The 19,316-nt window shown below is 53.3% G+C and overlaps 1 protein-coding gene across 2 annotated transcripts in view; it reads left to right on the forward strand.

Annotated features, from left to right (window-relative positions):
* AFF1 (AF4/FMR2 family member 1) overlaps positions 1-19,316 on the forward strand; it is an 80,542-nt gene that overhangs the window by 31,670 nt on the left and 29,556 nt on the right. For both annotated transcript variants that reach the window (XM_026041285.1, XM_026041284.1), the window contains exons 3-4: positions 9,631-9,751; positions 10,193-11,104. In XM_026041285.1, coding sequence (XP_025897070.1) covers positions 9,631-9,751; positions 10,193-11,104 — 1,033 coding nt within the window. The remainder of the gene's footprint in view (positions 1-9,630; positions 9,752-10,192; positions 11,105-19,316) is intronic.

Below are 19,316 nucleotides of genomic sequence, written 5' to 3' on the forward strand. Positions count from 1 at the left end.
AGTACCAGGAAAATGAATCCTTACTCCCCTCTTTCTTTTTGTCTTGGTTAAATATCATTGAACACTTTCATTTTCGAAGATGCTTCATTGAAAACGGACCCCGCTGTCTTCTCTCTTGGCCCGATGAGGGAAGTTTATACATTATATTAATGGCAACTGTTTATTCCAGTGTAACGGCTTGAAAGACCGTTTGGGTTAGTAATTTGCCAAGCCAAGAGTGATTCTGGTTTGTTGATGAATTGTTGAAGGTTTCCCTCTTTTCCTCTCTGGAGAAGTCCTTGAAATACATCCTTGGAAACCGGGATATCTGTTCCTAACGTGTTGAGCTGGCAAATCCACCTCAGAAAGCAGTGCTGCCCGAGCACAGTACCCCAGCCTGTGCTCAAAAGCTCTTCTTCAATCGGATTTTACCCCAGGGAGTTGCTTTTGCGCCTTGGTGTGTACAAGGTGGTGGTCAAAATGTGTCCTCAAATCCCAGCTTTAGGTCGGAGAAGGATTTATCCATGAAATGCTGCGAGTGGCACATTTGGAAGTAGCACTACCTCAAGGGGAAAGCAAATGAGGCTGAGATGTGGTATCCCCCTGCAGAGGAAGTTTGGATTTTTTCTGAGGTGGGGTTGGATAAAAGCCAAGTTTGGGGCAGAAGGTGGAGAGGTTGGAGTGGAGCCTCTGCTCTTACCGTCTTGGACTGCAGGAAGATCTACGTGGAACGAGTTTGTTGTGTGAAGCTGCTCCTCGTTCCCAGGTGGCCGCACGTTGAGTATGTAGGATTCCTTAAATACTGGATAATGTTGAAAAGGTAGAGAAAAAAATAGTATTTGGGGAGTTTTACTTCTACACTTAAAGGGATAGAAGAAGAACAAGTGACTCAATTGGAGAAAGTAGCAAGTTGGGTAAGTTGGTACTTAGATGCCTGGCTTCCCTGGAGCCGGCTTCCCCACCTTCCCGTGGGTTGTTTTGGGTGTTCAGCACAGAACAGCCCTTGAACAACCGGTGTCCGGGGCGGCATCCGCCTCCTGCCCCCTGCTCGGGCACTGGGGAGGACATTCCTGTGGCTGGGAATTGCCCTGGGCCGAACCTCAATTAAATGGAGAGCCCGAGGTCCGTCCGTCCTCATCCTTCCTCCTGCCCCGCAGCTGCTTAGGAGAAGAAAACGAGAAAGTTCATATTAAGAACTGTAGGAATAAGGTTTCAAAAGCATTTTTTTTTTAAGTTCTAGTAAAGAGGATAGCTTTTTATCATCGGTAATAAGTTGCATACTGCAGATTTGTTTAAGCAGGGAGCGGAGGAGCTCAATGAGCTGTTTCTGAGGGGCTTGGAGGGGCACGGGCTATGCGGGGAGCGCTGGGCACCCATCAGTACCTGCCCCGTGCACCCATCACGGGTACAGAGCACTTTGCTCTTGATAAAACCCAGCAAAAGTCACCAGTCGTGGAAAAAGACAAGCCAGACCCTCAGCAGGCACCTCTGTGTGAGCATGGAAAGATGAGGAAATACTGCTGGAGTCGTTAGCAGCTGGCAGAGAGGGCAGGAAGGCTCCTAAAGAGGCTTTTCGGTGCCCAAACAGGCTTCTGCAAACACGGCTAATCTCTTGCCATTCCTACTTAGTCCTTGCTCTGCAGATAAGACTTGCCCAACCTGTTGCTTAGTACATGCTGTTATGTAAGTGGGAATCCTGAAGAACAGGAGGCCCTTTTCACTTGTGGCATGGTTTTATTTCTTTGTTGGTTTATTTTGGCAGATGACTTCCTTTAAAATACGTAATTTAGACCTTTAATAACCTTTTCTTTTTCTTTTTTTTTTTTTTTTTTTTTTTTTAAATCTCAGATTAATTACAGAATTGATTTGTTCCTGCTCAAAATGATGGTGCGGTAGGACTGATGATTTTAGAACCAGGATGTGTTTCCCAAGAAATCTTATGTAAGGGCTCATGAGCCTAATAGCCCAAGGAAGGGAGCTGTGGCATGTGATACATAACCAGATTATTCAGATATATTCCAGTTTATTTTTTAGTTTTAGTGTGTTTTTTTTATTCTCTGTATACCTGGCTGGAATTCTTGGATTCACTGACGGACAGCAGAACCATTTTTGTCTTTAACGTATTTTGGGAGGCAGTTGTGTGAAATCGGTGAGTAAAAAGCACATCTGCTTGAATAATTTCAATGAGATCTCCAAGCAGCAAATGTATAGCCCTGGGCTTCTTGCACGTGTGGATGAGCATTTATGGGTGCTGCAGGAGCATAGACAGCAGGACACAAGTCCTCGATTTACCTTGCAAAGTTGTTTCAGAAGGATAATTGAACGTGGTTTTCTTTTCTGAGGTGTGATGATCAGTGTGTTTGCGTATGATATTCTTGTTTTGCCATTATCTAGTCTTTCCTTCAATCCTTCCTTCCTGGGGTAGTTCTTGGAAAGGCCCGAGGGGTGGGTACCCTGGAGGGGACAGTAAGTGGCTTGCGGGGGGATCCCTGGGCTTGGCTTTATGGAGCCCTTAGGTGCTAGGCAGAGTGTGAAATGTTTTGGCTGGTTCACTTGAAGATCGCAATAAGAAATCGTGGTTTCTTTTGCTTGTGAATGGATTTAAATGTGTGAATTCAAGTCAGGTGCGTGTGTGACAGCCAGGCTGGTGTCCCCGTGTAACGGGCTCGAGCAGCCCGGGAGGGTTTGTTGGAGGGCTGGGAGCACCCGAGGATCCAGCAGTGCTCAATGTGCCCTCTGCCTTGGCCTCCCTCCACCTTTTTGGCCTCCCTTTTGGCCGCCTCCTCTTCCCGAGCTGGGTTTTGTGAGCAAGTTGCCTTGATGCCGGGCACCGCGTTGACTCCAGCGGCCGCCGCAGGTCGCCACGTCCTCCGGCTCTGCTTCCCGAAGGGACGAGCTCCCTGTGCTGCAGGGATGGGGCCTTGGGAGCAGCTACCGCGCGATGACCGGCGCGTCGCTCCTCGCCCGCGGGAGGCCCTGCCCAAACCTTTGGCTTTTAAACCCATAAAAAGGGGGAAAGGCGGCTCGGGAGCGGGCGAGCGCCGAGCGCGACGGTGCCTTGGCGTCGCCTTTGTGCGCGAAGCAGGCAGAGCAGAAGCGGGCGAGCGCCTCGCGCCCGTGCAGCCTGTCCCACCCGCAGTCAATGTTTAACCGTGGGCCGCCCGGCTGCGTTTCCAGCGGGCTCCGTGCTCGGATACCGGCCCGTGTGCAACGCCGGGACGGCTGCGGCGGCTGGGACACGCGCACGTGCACAGCCCAAAACTTCCTCTGGTCAGACTGGCTCCTTTGAAGCCTGGTTGCTTCCTCGGAAACCCGGCCTTGCGCCTGCCGCGCTGTGATGGGTGGGCTGGGAGGAGCCCAGGACGGAGGCTCACGACGGAGGCTCACGACAGCCAGCGTGTGGTTTCCAGCTGTCTCCGTCTTCCTCCTCCGTGTCTGGGGAAATAAACAGGAGAGTAGATCGTCAGAGGCCCTTTCTTTGGTGTGTCTTGATGCTTTTGGTTCTTGTTGCTGGAAGGGGCTGGAGTGGGAAAAGAATTAGCTGAAGGATTTTGTTGGGGAGAAGCAAGAGGAAAAGTGATGATGTCTTTTGACGTCTGTGTTTCCTGCGCTTCCACAGGGGACGTTTTCGCTGGGTGCCTGGCTTGGAAGCGTAGCCAGGTTTACCTGGAAAGGCTCTACCCTCCGTGTTTGTGGATTAGGCCCGGCTTTGTGTTTACTTCCAGGCGGCCTTTGATCCAGCAGGTTCTGATGTCCCTGCCTTTGCAGGGCCAATGGCTCTTTGGTCTGTGTGATCTGTTGTGCTTGGGGCCTTTCCCCAGACAGGTCTGGGGGTGGCCGGCTCCAAGTTAGAGCAGGATCCGCTCGGCAGGGAATCCCGGCTCCCGGAGCAGGCCGGTCTGCGGACAAGGCCCGGATGCGCCGCGCTCCCCGAGACCCCCTCATGGGCCTTTCTCCACATACCAGTCCCAAATCTCAGAGCACAGAGAGACGTTTGGGAGAGTTTGTTCCTTGTCATCGCCCCAGGGCAAAATAACTCCAGGATCTGGCCACATGCACGACGGACCTGATCCTTCCTGATGCAGCTCAAGAAGCGTGGGCTCCTCCTGCCCACTCCAGCCTCAAACCCTGGTGATCCCAGCTCCTCCACGTCCTCCTCTGCCTGCTGCATCCAGGAGAAACGAAGCCTTGAATCCGTCCTGTGCCGGAGCCCTGGCTGTGCTCCTGGTAATCACCCTTCACACGTGCACAGCCCTTGGGAGCACATTTGCATTTAGATGGAGACTGGCAGCTCTGCTCTTCCTCGCCTAACTGGTAATTAGCACCTTTCCTGACAGCCTTCCATTACCATTAGCATACCTGGGGAGAGGAGCAGGGCCCGCTTTTCTTTACAGCCTCCATTCCTATTCCTTTAGCACCCTGAATGGAGAAACTGCCTCTTTGGGGCAGTTCGGATGCTTCAACTGCAGGGGCCTAATTAAGGGCTGCTATTGAGGGTAATTAGGAGGCGAGTGGATGAAGTGGGATGGTTCTGACATCTCCTGAACTTCTGGAGTCGCAGCTGTGTGTGTGAATTCCTGCCTTCTGCCCGGACTGTCTTCTCCCTGTTGAGCTTGAAGTGTTTTAAGCGTTTTGGGGATTTAAGGGGAAGAAAGCACTGATTTGTTTGCACCTTTTTTTTCATGGGGAGGAAATCACTGCAAAAACAACAAGGAGGTTGTTTTTGCAGATCCTCCCTCTCTTTTGAGCCTTCCCTGGCTGCTGACGGACAAGCGGCTCTGGACCCTGGGCAGGTTTTGAGGAATCCAGCCAGGGAGGTTTCACTCCTGGGAGGCACTTCCCATGTGTGAAGAACAGCTCCGTGTTCCCGATTCCCGTCCGAGCGGCGGAAGTTGCAGGAACTTGGCACTTCTCAGGAAGCATGAAGGCCTTCTCCTGGGAACGGCCCGATGAATCAAGCCCGGTTGATGCCGAAAGGAAATGAAAATCTTATCGTGGTTGAGTAATGAATGTATCTGTAAACCTGGCAACAGAGGTAGGAGCGAATAGGTGACAGGTTGAGCGCCAAGATGCCTGTGGAAGAAGCCACGTGAGGGTGCTTACTGTAACCCGAGTAGAAGTGAGTTATTCTGGCAAAAGCCAACGTTTTTGCTGCACCTTGAAGAGCCCTTCTTGTGTGTTTGAATCATAGGAAGGGGTGCGCTTGGCATCTCTTACCTGTATAATTTTATTAGGTTGAAGTGCAACTTGAAGCAGTCCTAGGTTTTCCCTGAGCAGTTTTCCTGCAGAAACGCCTGCCAGGAGGTTTGCTGCAGCCCTCACCGACACTGGGGTGGCCTGTGGGCTCCAGCCAAGCCATCTGCTGCCCCGTGCAAGCGCTGCTGGGTGGCCTTGCTGCGCTGCAAGCAAAGGAGCTTGCACATGAGCCCAACTCTTAATTTTTCCAGTGGGAAAATACATGTTTTTGGTAGGCACGTAGCAAAGCTGCTGGATGGTGGTGCAGAAAATGATTCCCCACAGCTGTAGCGTGTGCCGCACATGCGCCGTGTGCCTTCCCCTCCTCACCTGTTCCTGTTGAGCCCACACGTGCTCCATGAGGTAACGCTGGACGGGCTGAACCAGAGCTTAGGAATATCCAGCGAGCCTGAGCCTGCCTTGCGGTGCCGGGAAGGAGAGGATGGCAAGGGGCACCCTGGATGCTCTTACCTTCCGTGTCGGCCTTGCCGCTGCGGGTCTTGGAGCCGCGTTGCGAGGCAGGTCGCGTGGGGAGCGCAGCGTCAGAGCCGAGCGTGTCCCTGAGGAGCTTCCCTACGGAGACACGAGAACTGAGGCCACGGGCCAGTGGCGAGGCTCTCGTGGGGCATCCCGTGCTGCTTTCGGGGAACGTGTCTGGACTTCAGGTTGAGAAAGAACGAGCGTCTCGATCTTGAGAAACGTCGGCCGGCAGCTTCTCATGATAAAAAAGACTCTGTTTTAGTGACAGAAGGGCTTTAATAAATTTGTGATTTCCTGCAGTTGTACCAAAAGGAAATGTTCCCTCTTAATGTTTGGGAGGAAGAGGTTCTGTGCGCTCGGCAGGGAGCCAGGGCTGTGTGTGCGCTTTCTCTCTGCCTTCTTCCGCCCCCTTCCCTGCCGCTGGAATAATTTCTGTAGGCAGCCAGCAAGATTCCACCTTGCAGTTAAAATTCAAACGAATCTATTATTTCCATTTCCATATTCATTTTATTTCCCTCTCACTTGGAAGGCCCGGGCCGGGAGGAGAGGCAGCAGTTCTTCTCTTTGTGGATTTGCTGTCCTGCCTGGATGGTGGTGTAGGAGCTCCTAGGATAATACTGGGAGGCTCGGGAGCCTCCCAAGAGGGCGGACTGGGGCAGCCGGCGTTCCCAGCGGAAAACCGGAGCAGAGTGACCTCTCGGGGCGTGATGAATGGGAAGTCTGCTGCCTGCCCTGGCAGCGGGAAGCGCCCCTGGGCATTAACGCGCTCAAAGCCCCGAGCCGTCACATTCCCATCCCTGGGAACCCCGGGGATCCCTGTTATGGCCCCAAAAAACCCCAGGAAAACCGCGTCCCCCGCCCTCCCCTCCTCTCTCCCTCTTCACCCGCTCTTCAGAGAGGATTTATTGCTGGGAAGGGAGCGCAGGGTCAAGGAAGGTTCAGGGGAAGAAAAGGGCTTGGGAGGTGCTGCAGCTGCGGCGCTCGCAGCGCGCGCGGCCCTTGCACGGGCGCTGCAGGCGCAGGGGCAGGACGGCCCTTTGTCTGAGCCCTGTCACCCCCACCCGTGGGTTTTGAGCCCCTCACCCAAAGCTGCGGTGCCTCGAGATGATTACGAGACCTGCTGTAAGGGAAGAACTGTTTTTTTTCCTCATAGACTGGATGTTATTGGTAAAAGAGATGCTAAGGAGCACAGAACACACTCTGGTGGTCTGAGCAATAACATACTACAAACGCTTGGATTTGCAGTTTTCTTTGGATTTACAATTGCCATTTACCATTCTATAAACCTATAGAATTCCATGGAAGTGTCTATCAGGATTCCCACTTGTTGGCTCCACACCAGAGCCCGGGTGATTCGTCCTCTCGGGGCTCTTCAAATCCCCGCGATTCCCGCGTCATCACTCGGATACTCGTGTGTTACCCCTCCTGTTTTTCACTTGTACTTTATGTTCAACAATGACAGGTTACGTTTGCCAAAAAAATATACAGGTAACAGCTTCCTTCCTCTCCAGCCATCCTAGAAAAACACGTTGATATCCAAGTTAAGTTGTACATAGGTTTGTTGTCAAAAGTGAGAACACTTTTGACAGTGCAAATGCAGGGCAAATGTGGGCTCCCTGGGTGAGATGTTTCACTTGTGGAAGTGGTACTTGGGATCCTACCTGGATCCCCCAAATCATGCGTCCTTTTCAGTTTATTTTGAGTGTTTTTTTCTGTATTAGCTACCTGCTACCAGGCTGATCTACCTTGGAGTCCCCAGTGCTTTAAGTACTATTAGATGGGCCTTAATGCCTAAGGATGCAGGTGCCCAGGGGACGTGGAGCGTTGTGGTGGGGACACCGGCGGCTCTGGCTTTGAGCTGAGGTTACTCGGGTGGTTGGGAATGGGTCTGTTTGGGGAGGAGAGGGTTATCCCTTATTCCTGACAGTGTCTCTCAGGCTTGTGTTGCATCTTATGGATTTCTCTGCCCTCTGTGAAACAGCCAAGTGAGTGGAGCCGATCCCAAGATCGGATCCTCAGGCGATGCCGCAGGAAAGCGCGGTGTGGTTTTGGAAAACTCCTTGTGGATTGAGGGGGGATAACACCCAAAATGCTGCATCTTCTGCTCTCCTGCAGCGTTGCCTCTAGTTATCGTGAGACACAAGTGTCTGGGCGGCCCGTGCCTCGAGTAGGGGAACGTGCGTCCCCGTGAATGCCCTCAGACTGGATCGCAGTCCAAAATCCCGTCTGCGGAAATTGCCGGGCGAAGGGAGTTAATTCGAGCATAAAATGTCTTGTGGTTTACGGGACAGTTTTGTGACCAGGGGTCGGAGGGAAGCGAGGGGGACGGCAAGGAGCTGGCTCTGCCTCTGGCACCAGCTAGGAGGGTGTTTGGGGCTGGGGCCCTGCCCTCCAAGGGAGGAAGCTGCTGGTCAGCAGAGCTCCCGGCAGAAGCCAATGTTGTTAGTGGGAGGTCCTGACCGTGGGGATGAGAGGGCTGGAAAATGGTTCCAAAGGCAGGATGGCCACCAAAAGGCTGCAGTTTTAGCTCCTCATTGGCATCCCCGTTGCTTTGGCTGCAGTGCTGGCGTAGGCAGGTAGAGACTGGATTGGAAATGGACACGGAACAAAGAGCCGATCCCTGTGGAAATGTGGCCATCCCGAAAGAACAAGCTCTGTTCGATGGCTGGATTTGGCATTCCTGAGACTTGGCCATGGGATCGCAGAGTTGTGAAAGGGATGGCCTGTCTCCCGTAGGCCCAAGGCTGGGGAGTTTTTCTAGTTAAAAACACAGTTTGGGGCTTTTCCAAGCTTGTTCTTGAGGGAGCTCAAAAAAAAAAAAAAAAGTTTATATAAGGGTTATTTACGGAATCATTTTTGCTTCCTGGAATGCTTGGAAAATGGTACTTCATTCAGGAAAAATTTTCCAGATAGCTCAAACAGAAATGTTTCAGAAAACAGTGTCAATTGAAACACATTCCTTAAAAACAAGCGCACGGAGGAGACGCTGCTCTCGTGGCCCGTCCGAGCCCGTCTCCCCAGCACGGTGCCGCTCTGCCACCCTGGGGTTCCTGCTCGCTTGCTTGGATTGCTGGAAACATCTTTTGCTGAGTTTGGAAACGTTTCAGCAGCGCCGGAGTTGGGAGCTCTTCTGAACGGCATCGCCTGACCCCGGCTGTGTTTTTCTCTCGTGGTGACACGAGCTCATCCGTCCCTCGGCCGGCCGGGAGCAGGCGCCTTCGGAAATGAGCCTGGGGCCAGCGGCCTTCGGCAGCACTCCGGTCCCTGGGCTCCCTGCTGTGACACCGTCCGTGCTCTGCGCCCCTTTGGGAGGCACGAAGCCTTTGGGTGATGGTGGCTTGGGTGGCAGCCGGGAAAATAACAATAGCTCTCCAAACTTCAGTGTTTTGGCATTCCAGCCTGTTTCTAAAGAAGGGAGGGCATCCCATGCAAGGCTGCAGGCTTGAACAGTTGCTCAGAACTACTGGGTGTTGGTGTTGGGGATTTATTCCCCTCTGTCTGTTCTTTTCGCTGCCATGTGAAGTGTCGGGGTGGAAACGAGGGTGTGGACGAGGGCAGAAGTTTCCCCATCTATCATGTCCGTTGGATTTTACAGCCCGCGTGCCCACTGACTGTGCTGACTCCTTGTGCCCCGCCCGTGAATGAGCGGATCGTTGCCCCTTCTCCGCTCTCGGTGCAGGGTGGCCTCGGGAGCACGAGTGAGCCAGGGGGTGCCCGGGAAGGTGCCCGCCGTGCGCAGCCCGCAGGATCCTGCCGTGACTCAGCCGTCAGCTCGAGCCAGCCCGGGGTTTGCAGAGTGACTCGCTTGCTGGACACGCGCCCTCGCCTGCAAAAGCAGCCTCCGCGCCACGGTGCTCTTCCCTGAGGGTGCTGGTGTGAAATCAGAGTGTTTGTGTGAAATAAGAACCATCCTTCTCTGTTATTCCTTTCTTAAAGCCTGTACAATGAGGAGAGAAACTTGCTCCGCATTCGCGAGAGAGAGAGACGGAACCAGGAGGCTCTGCAGGAGAGAGACACGTTCCCCGAAAACGCCCCCCTCTTTGCCGAACCTTACAAGGTATTTGGTGGGGGACTGGGGGGCCAAGGGAGGCGAGGAGGAAAGGCTGGGTGCAGGGGCTGTGGCATTGGCGGCCTTCAGCACAACACGCAGCGATGCGACGTGGTCCCACTGGCTTCCGTTGAAATCCACCCAGGCGGATGGATTTGGTGGCCTCCTGTGTTGTGGGAGGTTGACCAAGCTCCTGACCAAGTTTATGACCAGGAAGCAGCCTTGGCTTCGCTTGGAGTTAGTGCTGACAAGAGCCTTCGCTTTGGGGAGGCTGCCTGCAGGCGCCTGATGATCTGCATAACTCGGCTCGTTGTGGGGAAGCATGATTTATTTATTATGATTTATTGAAATGAGGTCCTGTAGGGCCCATCTTCTCAAGCTTGTCTTTCACATGCTTTTTTTTCTTTTTTTTTTTTTTTGTTAATGTCCCCCATTCCCTGTTTCTTCCAGACTAACAAAGAAGATGAGCTGTCAAGCCGTATCCAGAACATGCTGGGCAATTACGAGGAGGTCAAGGAGCTCATCAGCACCAAATCCCATCAGGACCTGATCGGGGTCCCGAAAAGCGTCGTTCCTCTGATGCCCCAAGGCAGGCCCGATCGCCCGTTCTTCCATGACAAGACCAGCCATACGTTAGCACCTCCATTCCAGCCCGCAGCCCGCCCGCAGCCCATGGGACCTCCAGCCGTAGCTCCTCCGCCTCCAAGCCACCTCGTTCCCTACCAAAAGCCACAATCCCGGACGCAGCCGGCGCCAGGTTTGCACACCAAAGCTCCCAGCTTACCCAGTAGTCGAAGCCAAGGCCCAGAGCCCGGTCGTGGTGGCCAGGAGAGCCACGCCGGCCCTCGCCACAAGAGAAATGACAGGCGGGTTGTCGGCGAGGCTCGTTCCGAGGAGCTGCAGGCCTCCCTGTCGGAGCTCTCTCCCTTGCTGTCATCTCTGTCCTCTCCGGTGGCACCCCTGTCGCCTCTACATTCCAGCCAGCGTATCAATTCCAGGCCACAGAAGAGCCACAGAAGTCACGGGCCGTCCTACAGCCAACCAAAATCACCTCAGGAGCCAGGGCCAGGGGCCCAGGAGGGCGAGAGCCGGGATGGCTCAGCCGTGAACCCGGCTGGGCCCGCTCAGCCTCCCTCCCAGGCCTTTCCCCCGCCTTTGCCGTCGAAAACCAGTGCGATGCAGCAGAAACCTACTGCCTACGTGAGACCAATGGATGGCCAAGATCAGGCACCCGTTGAATCCCCGGAGCTCAAGCCTCTCGCGGAGGAATTCCCCGGAGAAGCCTACGAGAAAATCTCGGAGCTGAAGGCGAGCGCCAAGGCCAAGTTATCCAAACTGAAAATCCCTTCTGAGCCCATTGAGGTGAGTGAAATTGCTGGGGGCAACTTGTCACCAAGAGTCCAAGCTCAGCTCTCGGAGAGCTGATATTTGGGAGACAGAGGAGCCACCAGAAGCGCTGGCGGTTGTTGACACCTTATTGCCTTGTGTAGATGCGGTTGGGGATTGGCATCTGCCAACCCGAGTGAGATCTGTTTGTGTCTCCAAAACGGCAGCATTCATCATGATCCTGTGGATTTTTCAGTGGTGTCGCGGCAGGTTTTTGTGGTGAGAGACCCTGTTTCTCTTGCTGTGGCTCTTTCCTATGTGACAGTGTTGAAGAGGAGGAGCAGCGAGCTGAGAAGGGCACGGGATGGTGCTTCTGGAGCGAGGACAGTGAGAAGGACAGGAGTCAGCGGGAGAGCTTGTGGGAAGGGGACCACAGTGGAGTATTCAGCCAGGTGGCTCTGCGGTGAGCTCTCTGGTCACCTTGTTGGGTCAGTTTTGAGGGACTCTGTGCTAAGGGACTGAAGGGCACTTTCCTCTCTCTGTTGAGGAGAGGAGGGGGATGTTTTGGGGTACCTGGAATGAGAAGCTTGGGTGGTTGCTGTGAGAAGATGGCACTTGGGCCAGAGACCCAAACCTGTTTCATGTGAATCTTTAGTTATTTCTATTCATGCTAGAGCAGCCTGTTCTTTATTGTTGTTGTTGTTTTCGTGAGAAACAAACACTTGCTTTTTCATGTGTCCCGTCTTTTGAAATGAACAACTTCCTGGGATGGAGAAAACGGGCCGGTTTCCGATGTTGCCCTCTTGGTTGTTTTTGCCGATTGGGCTTTTCCAGCTGGAGAAGACTGAGTTGCTTGCAGCAGGTTGAGTGTAGGATACACCAGTTAAACAGCATATGCACGTGGGTTTTGTTCCATAAATTCTCTTTTTCCGTGATGCCTGTATAAACCCCTCTGTTTCCAGTGCTCCTGCTTGCCAGGTGTGTCCTGGAGTTTTGCCATGCTCCTCCATTGGCTCCGGGAGTATCCCCGCACCCCACAGCAAGGGGAGCTGCAGAGATGCCTTCCCGAGCACACTTTGCCTCCGTAATAAAAAGGGAGAGGACGGGTGTGGGCTGCTTTTCATGGAAGAGGGTGTTATAGGATGGCTTTGGATCAGTGGCAAATGGCTTAGGGCAATTTCTGGTGCAGAAATGGCAGGAAACTGAGGAAAGGGCCTTGCTGAGGAGCTGGGGAGATGCTTTTCTGCTGGGGGACTGCGGTTGCTTCGAAGCAGACGTGGCCTTGCCCATTGTGCCCTAAAACAGCAAGGGCAGCTGTCGCCTGGATTCCCCTGTGTTTGCTGGACCGGATATTTTACTCCTGGGAGCAAGGTAAAGCAGTACAGGCTTCTTCCTCACCCGTTTTTAAAGCTAGATGGGTTTTCTGGTTTTAAAACTCATTCTTAAAAAGCTTAAAAAACAAACATGCCAAAAAAGAAATCCACACAAGCCTGCCAAAACCCCTTTTTTTGGCTCTTGACATTCTTTAGGAAAGCGTTTTCTTCTCCCACACGCCTTGTGGCTAGTGGCGTTTCTGCGGCTGGTGTCACCTGCCGCTGCGAGTGCGTCGGGGAGAGCCCCTGTTGCTGGCAGCAGCGACGGGCGAAGCCGTCCCCGCTCAGTGGGGCCCGTTAACCCGCGCCGGGGCCCGCGCTGCATTCACACGCACGCACCAAGCCGCGCTCTCCTTTCTTCCCCAAAGAAAAGTCTCCCTTTTCAACTCTCCCCCCGCTTCTCCTTGCGGCCTTTTTTCCAGATTTGTTGCGAGAAGACCTTGAAAAAATGGTGCGCGCCCCGGTTGCGGGTATTCATCCTCTTAATGTGCCGTGTTTTGTCGTTTCTCCCCCCTCAACCCTTAAACAAAGATGCTTTTAAAGCTGCTTTTTCTTTTTGTTTCTCTAAGAGAGGTGCAGCACCACCAGGGACCCCCCCATTACCTCCGTTTACCAAATCAGCCTGTGGAGCTTTCAAGGGAAGTGACTTCTGCAGCGCCAAGAAGCAGGAGGCAGGTTGGAGAGAGGGAGCTTGCAAATCCTGAAGCATTTTAGAGCATCCAGGGATACAACTTCTTGATTCTTAGTGGAGATTTAGCTTTATTTCCGTGTCAGAGTTCCATAAATGTTAGGGAATAGCTCCTTTTATCTGCTGCCCTCAGACATCATTGAACCTCTTTGACCCAAAAGCTGCGAATCAAACAGTGATTTTGCCCTCTTTACTCCCTCCAAAGCAGCCAAGTGTTTCAGGTAGTACTATATAATGCTTGAAGCAGAGGATGCCCACAAATATATACTTTAAAGCTGGGATTGCCCTCTTCAAGCTTGGTTCAGCTCAGCACACCTTTTGGAAGGCCACGATTTAAAGCTCAATCATCGCATATAGGAACAGCTAAATACCTCGAAAGAAGTTTGGGCGAGATAAATAGGTTTAAAAGTCCCTTCTGTGTAATTTTTCACTGACTTTTCTCAGTTCTAAATGAATCTTTAGCTGGCAGAAGGGACTAGACAGTTGAACCTCATAAACTGGAAAAAAAAAAATTATGTTAAGAAAATCTATAAAAATATATTTAGCACTGCCATTTGTCTTGCCTAGTGAATGCCGAGCATTTAGGTTACCGTTTTTCTCGCCAATCCTATGTTTATTTACCATTTATTATGCACAAGGAAGACTAATATAGATTAATATTCCTCCCTCCCTTTTTTTTTTCTTTCATTGATGGTTTCATCTCGTTCCCGAGGCGTGTGAAGGAGGCTCGCTCAGGTGCAGCCTCTGCCTCCCAGCTGCAAGAGCTTCTCCTGCTCCCACATGTGAGATTGAGGCTTCCTGCTCCAAGATTTGGGCTTGACCTCGAGGCAAAGCACCAAATTTCAGGAGTTTGGGGTTGTGTTTTTCTTTTCCAAGAAGCAGGCAGTTGTGGTACAGTGTGGAGCTGCCAAGCCCCAAGCGATGGGCTTGCTGGGGGCAAATTGGGCTGGGGATGGGGGAAAGCTCCTTCCCTTCTTCCAAAGGGGTGTTTTGGACTCCTGCAGAAGCCTCCCGTTCTCTGCATTGAAGATGCAACTGTGGGAATCATGACTTAAGCCAAGCGAGGGATGAAGAGGAGAGGCCCTCAAGCTCCTCAAGCAAGTTGAGCTTCGCAGGAGGTCCCTGCCTGGGCCCAGCCTAGGCTGCTTGATCCTGGTCGGTGTTCAGGTGCTGAAACTAAGGTTCAAACTGCGATTTGCAAGGTATGTTTCCTGTATCCAGATGTGTTTGTATCTGAGCAGCAAAGATACTAGTTTTAGTTGAGTGGCAATTTTTAATTCTTCTTGAAAACTGGTCTGTGGAAAAGGGGAGCAGTTAACTCTCTTTAAATGTGTGAAGCTTTCTGTAGGAATCTTGTTTTAAAAGTCAAGGAAGCCTGCAGCTTCGCACACAAAGAGTAGTTGCTTTTATACGTAGTCATAGAGAGCAAAAATGCTGGGAAGGGAACAGAGGTAGAAAAAATACCCCTAAAAACTCTCTTTTGGAAATGGGAATAGCATCACTTGATTATCAGCTCTGTGCCCTTTGGCTTTGCTTGCGTGAGCGTTTTGCAAAGCAGCTGTTTTGGGATACTAAGCTGCCTGGAGAGGAGCCGAGTTACCCGTTGGGGGTGCAGCAGGGAGAAGAGCTTTTCTGTTAGTTTGGGGTTTTTAACCGTTTCTTACAAGCTGAAGTGGTTCCGTTTTCACTCACGGGTGGCGAGTAACAGCCTGTGGCAGTTGCCCCACTCTTCCGTCCGCGTGGAAGCCCGAAAACCTGGTGAGAGCCCCGGGTTGTTGCGCGTTGCCTGTGTGCCCCACGGGTGCCTGGTGTCTTGGAAGCAAAGAAATGATGTCTTGGAAGCAAAGAAAAAATTTCCAGCCTTTGGCAAATCCACATTGTGCTCAAATGTGGATTGCCTGCTGGCAGGTTTTTTTTCCTTTTAACCCAGAAAATGTTCTGTGTTTCCCCCCTGAAATATCTTTAAGGCTGTCTCCAGTTGGGCTTTGTTTTTTTATTTTAATCATTTATGGCTTCTTCCTTCAGGCCTGGGAGGAGAAAACGCTTCCGCCTCGGACGTGGCCAGTGGGAACCCAGACTGCTTGAGCTGGGGCAGGAAAGAGCAGCTCGGGAGGCAGGTAGTTTTGCCAGGGGAAAAAAGAGAATCCTTAGGCACAGGAGTTATCGCCGCTCACAGCCCTGCGGGTCATTGGGGTGTCCAGCAGCACCTCGGCGGGACGGCCCTGGTCCCGGAGGCCTTGGTGCCGTGTGGGGCGCCCCGGGGTGCTCCGGGCACCGGGGCGGTTTCGGGGTTGCTGGAGCGCTGCCGATACAGACAGCACTTGGAAATGGATGAACCCCTTGGAAAGGTTTCCTGTTTTCTCCTACCTGACGCGTGTGCAGGAGCTTGGAGGGAGCGCAGCCGGTCCCGGGGGGTGTGGGGGTGTCTGTGTCTCTAATATATTTTTCTCTTTGAAATCGCGCCGAGGCGGCAGCCGCGGCGATGTAAACACGAGGAAAGCTCCTCGCCGTGCCGGCTGTGCCAGGCGATTCCCGCCGGAGGAGCGCGGCTCCGGCTCCCGCGGGGGCCTCACCTGTGGAGGACGCCTCGTCATTTCAGCCGGGCGGCAAACGAGCCCGTGGATAAAGCGCCGGAACAGCTGCCGCGGCGCCGCCGGAGCGCCCGACCCCTCCGGAGGTTTTCAGACGTGCCCCGCGCTATCGATATATTCTTATTTATTAATTTATGCATTAGGGTGCGGGGCGCAGCAGCCGAGGGGCCCGATGCGGCCGCGTGGGGCCGTGCGGGGGCAAGGCCGGCTTTGCTAAGCAACGGCCTTCCCGCGGGAGCGCGTTTCGGAGAGGCGCCCAGGGAGCCGGGCCCGGGAGCGCCCGCCGCTCCGCGCGGCGCCGCTGCCGAAGGCTCCGTGGTGGCCGGGCGCGTCCGGCGGCGCCGGGACGGCCGGGGGATGCAGCGCGCCGAGGGGCCGCCGCCCTGGCCCCGCGGGGAGGCAGCGAGACGCCCTCGCCCAGGTGAGTGCGGCGGGAGGATGGCGGGAGGCAGGAGGCGCCGGCCGCATGGAGCCTTCTCCGAGGTCGGGTAGTCGCGGGCTGGCCATGAGGGCAGCTCCGCAGTGAGCCGGGGACAAAAGCTGCTAAACAGGAGAACGGGCTCCAAGCGTGTGGCGGATCAACCAGCCCCTTCCCCGCCTCGCACGGGCGACGCGTTGTCGGGAACCAGCTCCCGCAGGGATTTCCCGTCCCTCCTTGGGCGCCGCGCGCGCCGCCTCTGTCCGTAGCTGCTGCGGGCGCCCCGGGCGCCACTCGCCCTCGCTGCTTTAAAGCAGCCCTCCGAGTGCTGGGGGAACTTGGTTGTTTCAGCCGCCACAGAAATAAGGCTTCTTGGGTCTCCCCGAAATTGTGTTAACTCCTAGTAAGCGCGAGTCCGGGAGAAGTCAGCCAGTCAAAGAGCTTACACAAAAACAAGGATAATAAATGTGACCACCGTTAAAGACGGTCAGCAAAGCCATGAAGACACTTCCTAAGGTCAGAGAGGGATCTGAACCGGAGCTGAGGATTGTTAGGGCGTTTCCCAGTCTCCCAGGTTAGGATCTGAATTGTGAAATCCAATGTACAGTCCCGACGGGAGAAGCTTCCGTTGCTGCGATGGTCCTTTAGTGCTGAAGAGCATCAGTTTTTGCTGAAGAGTAACCGGCTTGTGGTTAGTTTTTCTGTGAGGTTGTAGAGAGGGGCTTTCATCTGGTGAGGATGGGATGCATCAAAGATGTTCCCAGAGATAAACTTCTCTCTAGGAGAAATCCGAAGCTGAGCACTTTCTCAAAGTGGAGTGTTAACTCTTAAACCCAGAGATAACTCATTGTCACCAGTATTATTAAATATTTGGTCTTCAGTACTTTAATAGTAAGATGGACATCTCTGCCCTTGTAGAGTGGCACAAAAGAAATCAGATATGAAATGGGGAGTCCCCATTTCTAGATTTAGGGCAACTTTTGTCTTCTCAGAACTGACAGAAGGGGCGACATTGGGGTCTGCTTGGCATTGATTGGGCTTCCCCCAAATCGAAGCATTTCCTTGCTGGCCAAGTCCTCCTAGATCCGTAAGTTTTCCACTGACTGCTGCGATGATACAGTTGATTCGCTGTTTGAAGAAGAGGTAAAATGCAGCGTTGCGGAGCAAACGGGGGGCTGCTTGTAGCGGGAAGTGAGCTGCACATTTCCAGCTGTGTGTGTGTGTGTGTGTGTGTGTGTGTGTGTGTACGTGCACACGCTGCACGCGCTCTCGCAGCGCGGGCTCGTAGGTGGTGCCGCCGCCGCCGCCTCGTGCCGGCAGCTTCGGAGGAGGAAAGCGCGGGCCGGTTGCTTGCGGCTTTTAAGACTGTTGTAAAATAAGCAGCGTGTGGAATGATGCTTAGTAAACACTGGCGGAGATGTGTCTGTATTTGGTTTTTTACCTCTGATGGATAAGGCAGCGTTTTTAACAACCTGCCCCTTGCATCTTTGGGATGCCCGTGATTCGTGAGGAATGCGTCGGATCCCAAGCGGCAGAAGGGCAGTTCCTGGAGCAGGAAAGCAGGTCCAGGGCCGTCTGGCTCGTGCCAGTCCCTCCTGCTCTGCTGGGGCATCCTGTGGTGGTGTGAACCGCCCACCCGATGCTGTTGCTGCGCGGAGCTGCCGGAGGCTACGGGAGCCCGGGAAGCTCCGCACGCTCGCAAGCCGTTGGTTAGGGCAGCAGCAGTCCCTTGGGTCCTTGCCCTTCACCAGCCTTTGCCATCAATTCCGGCGCTCAGGGTTGAAAGTGAAGCTTCTTCAACCTTAATAGATAGTTTTTACAGAGCAAGTTGTAACTTTATACTGAAGCCAGTGCCCGGGTAACTGGTGGGCAAGACTGGCAACGACTTGCAGTCATCTGTGCCACGGTGAAGTGCTTTTCTCCCAGATGCAGGAATATCCTTTTGCTTTTGGGTCAAGCGTGCAACAATGGGGAAAGTCGCCTTTCCAAGAGAGAGGATATCCTGCAAGGCTTTTCCCACAGGTTAAGTTCCCGTGGTGGGAAGCAGTTAAGACTATTTCTTAAATTTCCGCTCAGGCTTAAAAATAGAACCTCGGCTCTTCCGCGGGCAAGAGCTTGGCTTTTATGAGGAGAAAGTTAAAACTTGAGTTTTAACCTTCAGTGCAGGAGAGTTTGGCAGCTTCTTATCCACGGTCGTGGTCACACCACGAGATCTAGTTACATGTCCCTGCTCCGAAGGACCAAAGACGAGGCCCTGATCCAGAGAAGCACCTTCTGCTAAGCCTTGGAGCCCACTTTGCCATGGGAGAGCCTGCGTCCCGAAGCCTTAAGCTCGAAGGGGAAGTGATTTCTTGTTTTGAACACCCTCGGTTGCAGTCTAAGCATGCCCGGGGTACTCGCTGGTGTCCAGGTTTGCAAGCGGCTTAATGGGCGGATTATTTTGCCAAGGAATTGAGAGGTTTCCGGGCTTGGCTTGGGTCTGAATGAACAGACCCGAGTGCTTTCCTCACGCTGCTTCCTTTGGAGAGGCCAATTCCTGCCGGCTTGCACCAAATCAGGGGCTCTTCAGCGGGGAGATCCTTCGAGCAGGTCAAGCTGGAGCCCCTTAGGAATTTGGAGCCTTGAAATATATGAAACCTGAGGTGTAAATACGTATTAAACTTGACAGGCCGTGCCCCCCAGGCTGTCCATAGCCAGCTGACGCGCTGTAACGCGGCGGTTCGTGCTCTTCATCCTCAGGACCAGCTCATGGAGGATCGTCCTGAAGGACACAGTGTCCCCAGCAGGTTGGAGAGGTGTTTGGTGCCCAGCTCCTTGACCTAGAGCAGCTTAAGGGGTGAAACAAAAAGTTGCTGTCTGCTCGTGAGGCTTAAGCTCAGCAGGCTCCACGTGCCCGGGTTTGGGGGCTGTTCCTGCAGTTGGTGTCGTGTTTGAAGGCTAGCAAAGGGCACGGCGGTTACCTGCTCACCTTAGGGTTTGCAGAGAGTCCTTTATTAAAATGCATCCACGACGCGTTTGCCCAGAGCACGCAAAGCCTTTGTGCATCCTAGCAAAAGAAGACAAAATGTTATTTTTTCCCATCTCTCCCATCTCTGTGTTGTGCGTAGTCAATTCTGCAGCAGCACAGAGTTTCCTTTCTTTCTACAGAAATAGGCCAGTAACAAGGTTTTTCGTTGTT

The sequence above is a fragment of the Nothoprocta perdicaria genome, unplaced genomic scaffold (assembly GCF_003342845.1).
Source record: "Nothoprocta perdicaria isolate Ctin4 unplaced genomic scaffold, notPer1 scaffold_281, whole genome shotgun sequence".
NCBI lineage: Eukaryota > Metazoa > Chordata > Aves > Tinamiformes > Tinamidae > Nothoprocta > Nothoprocta perdicaria.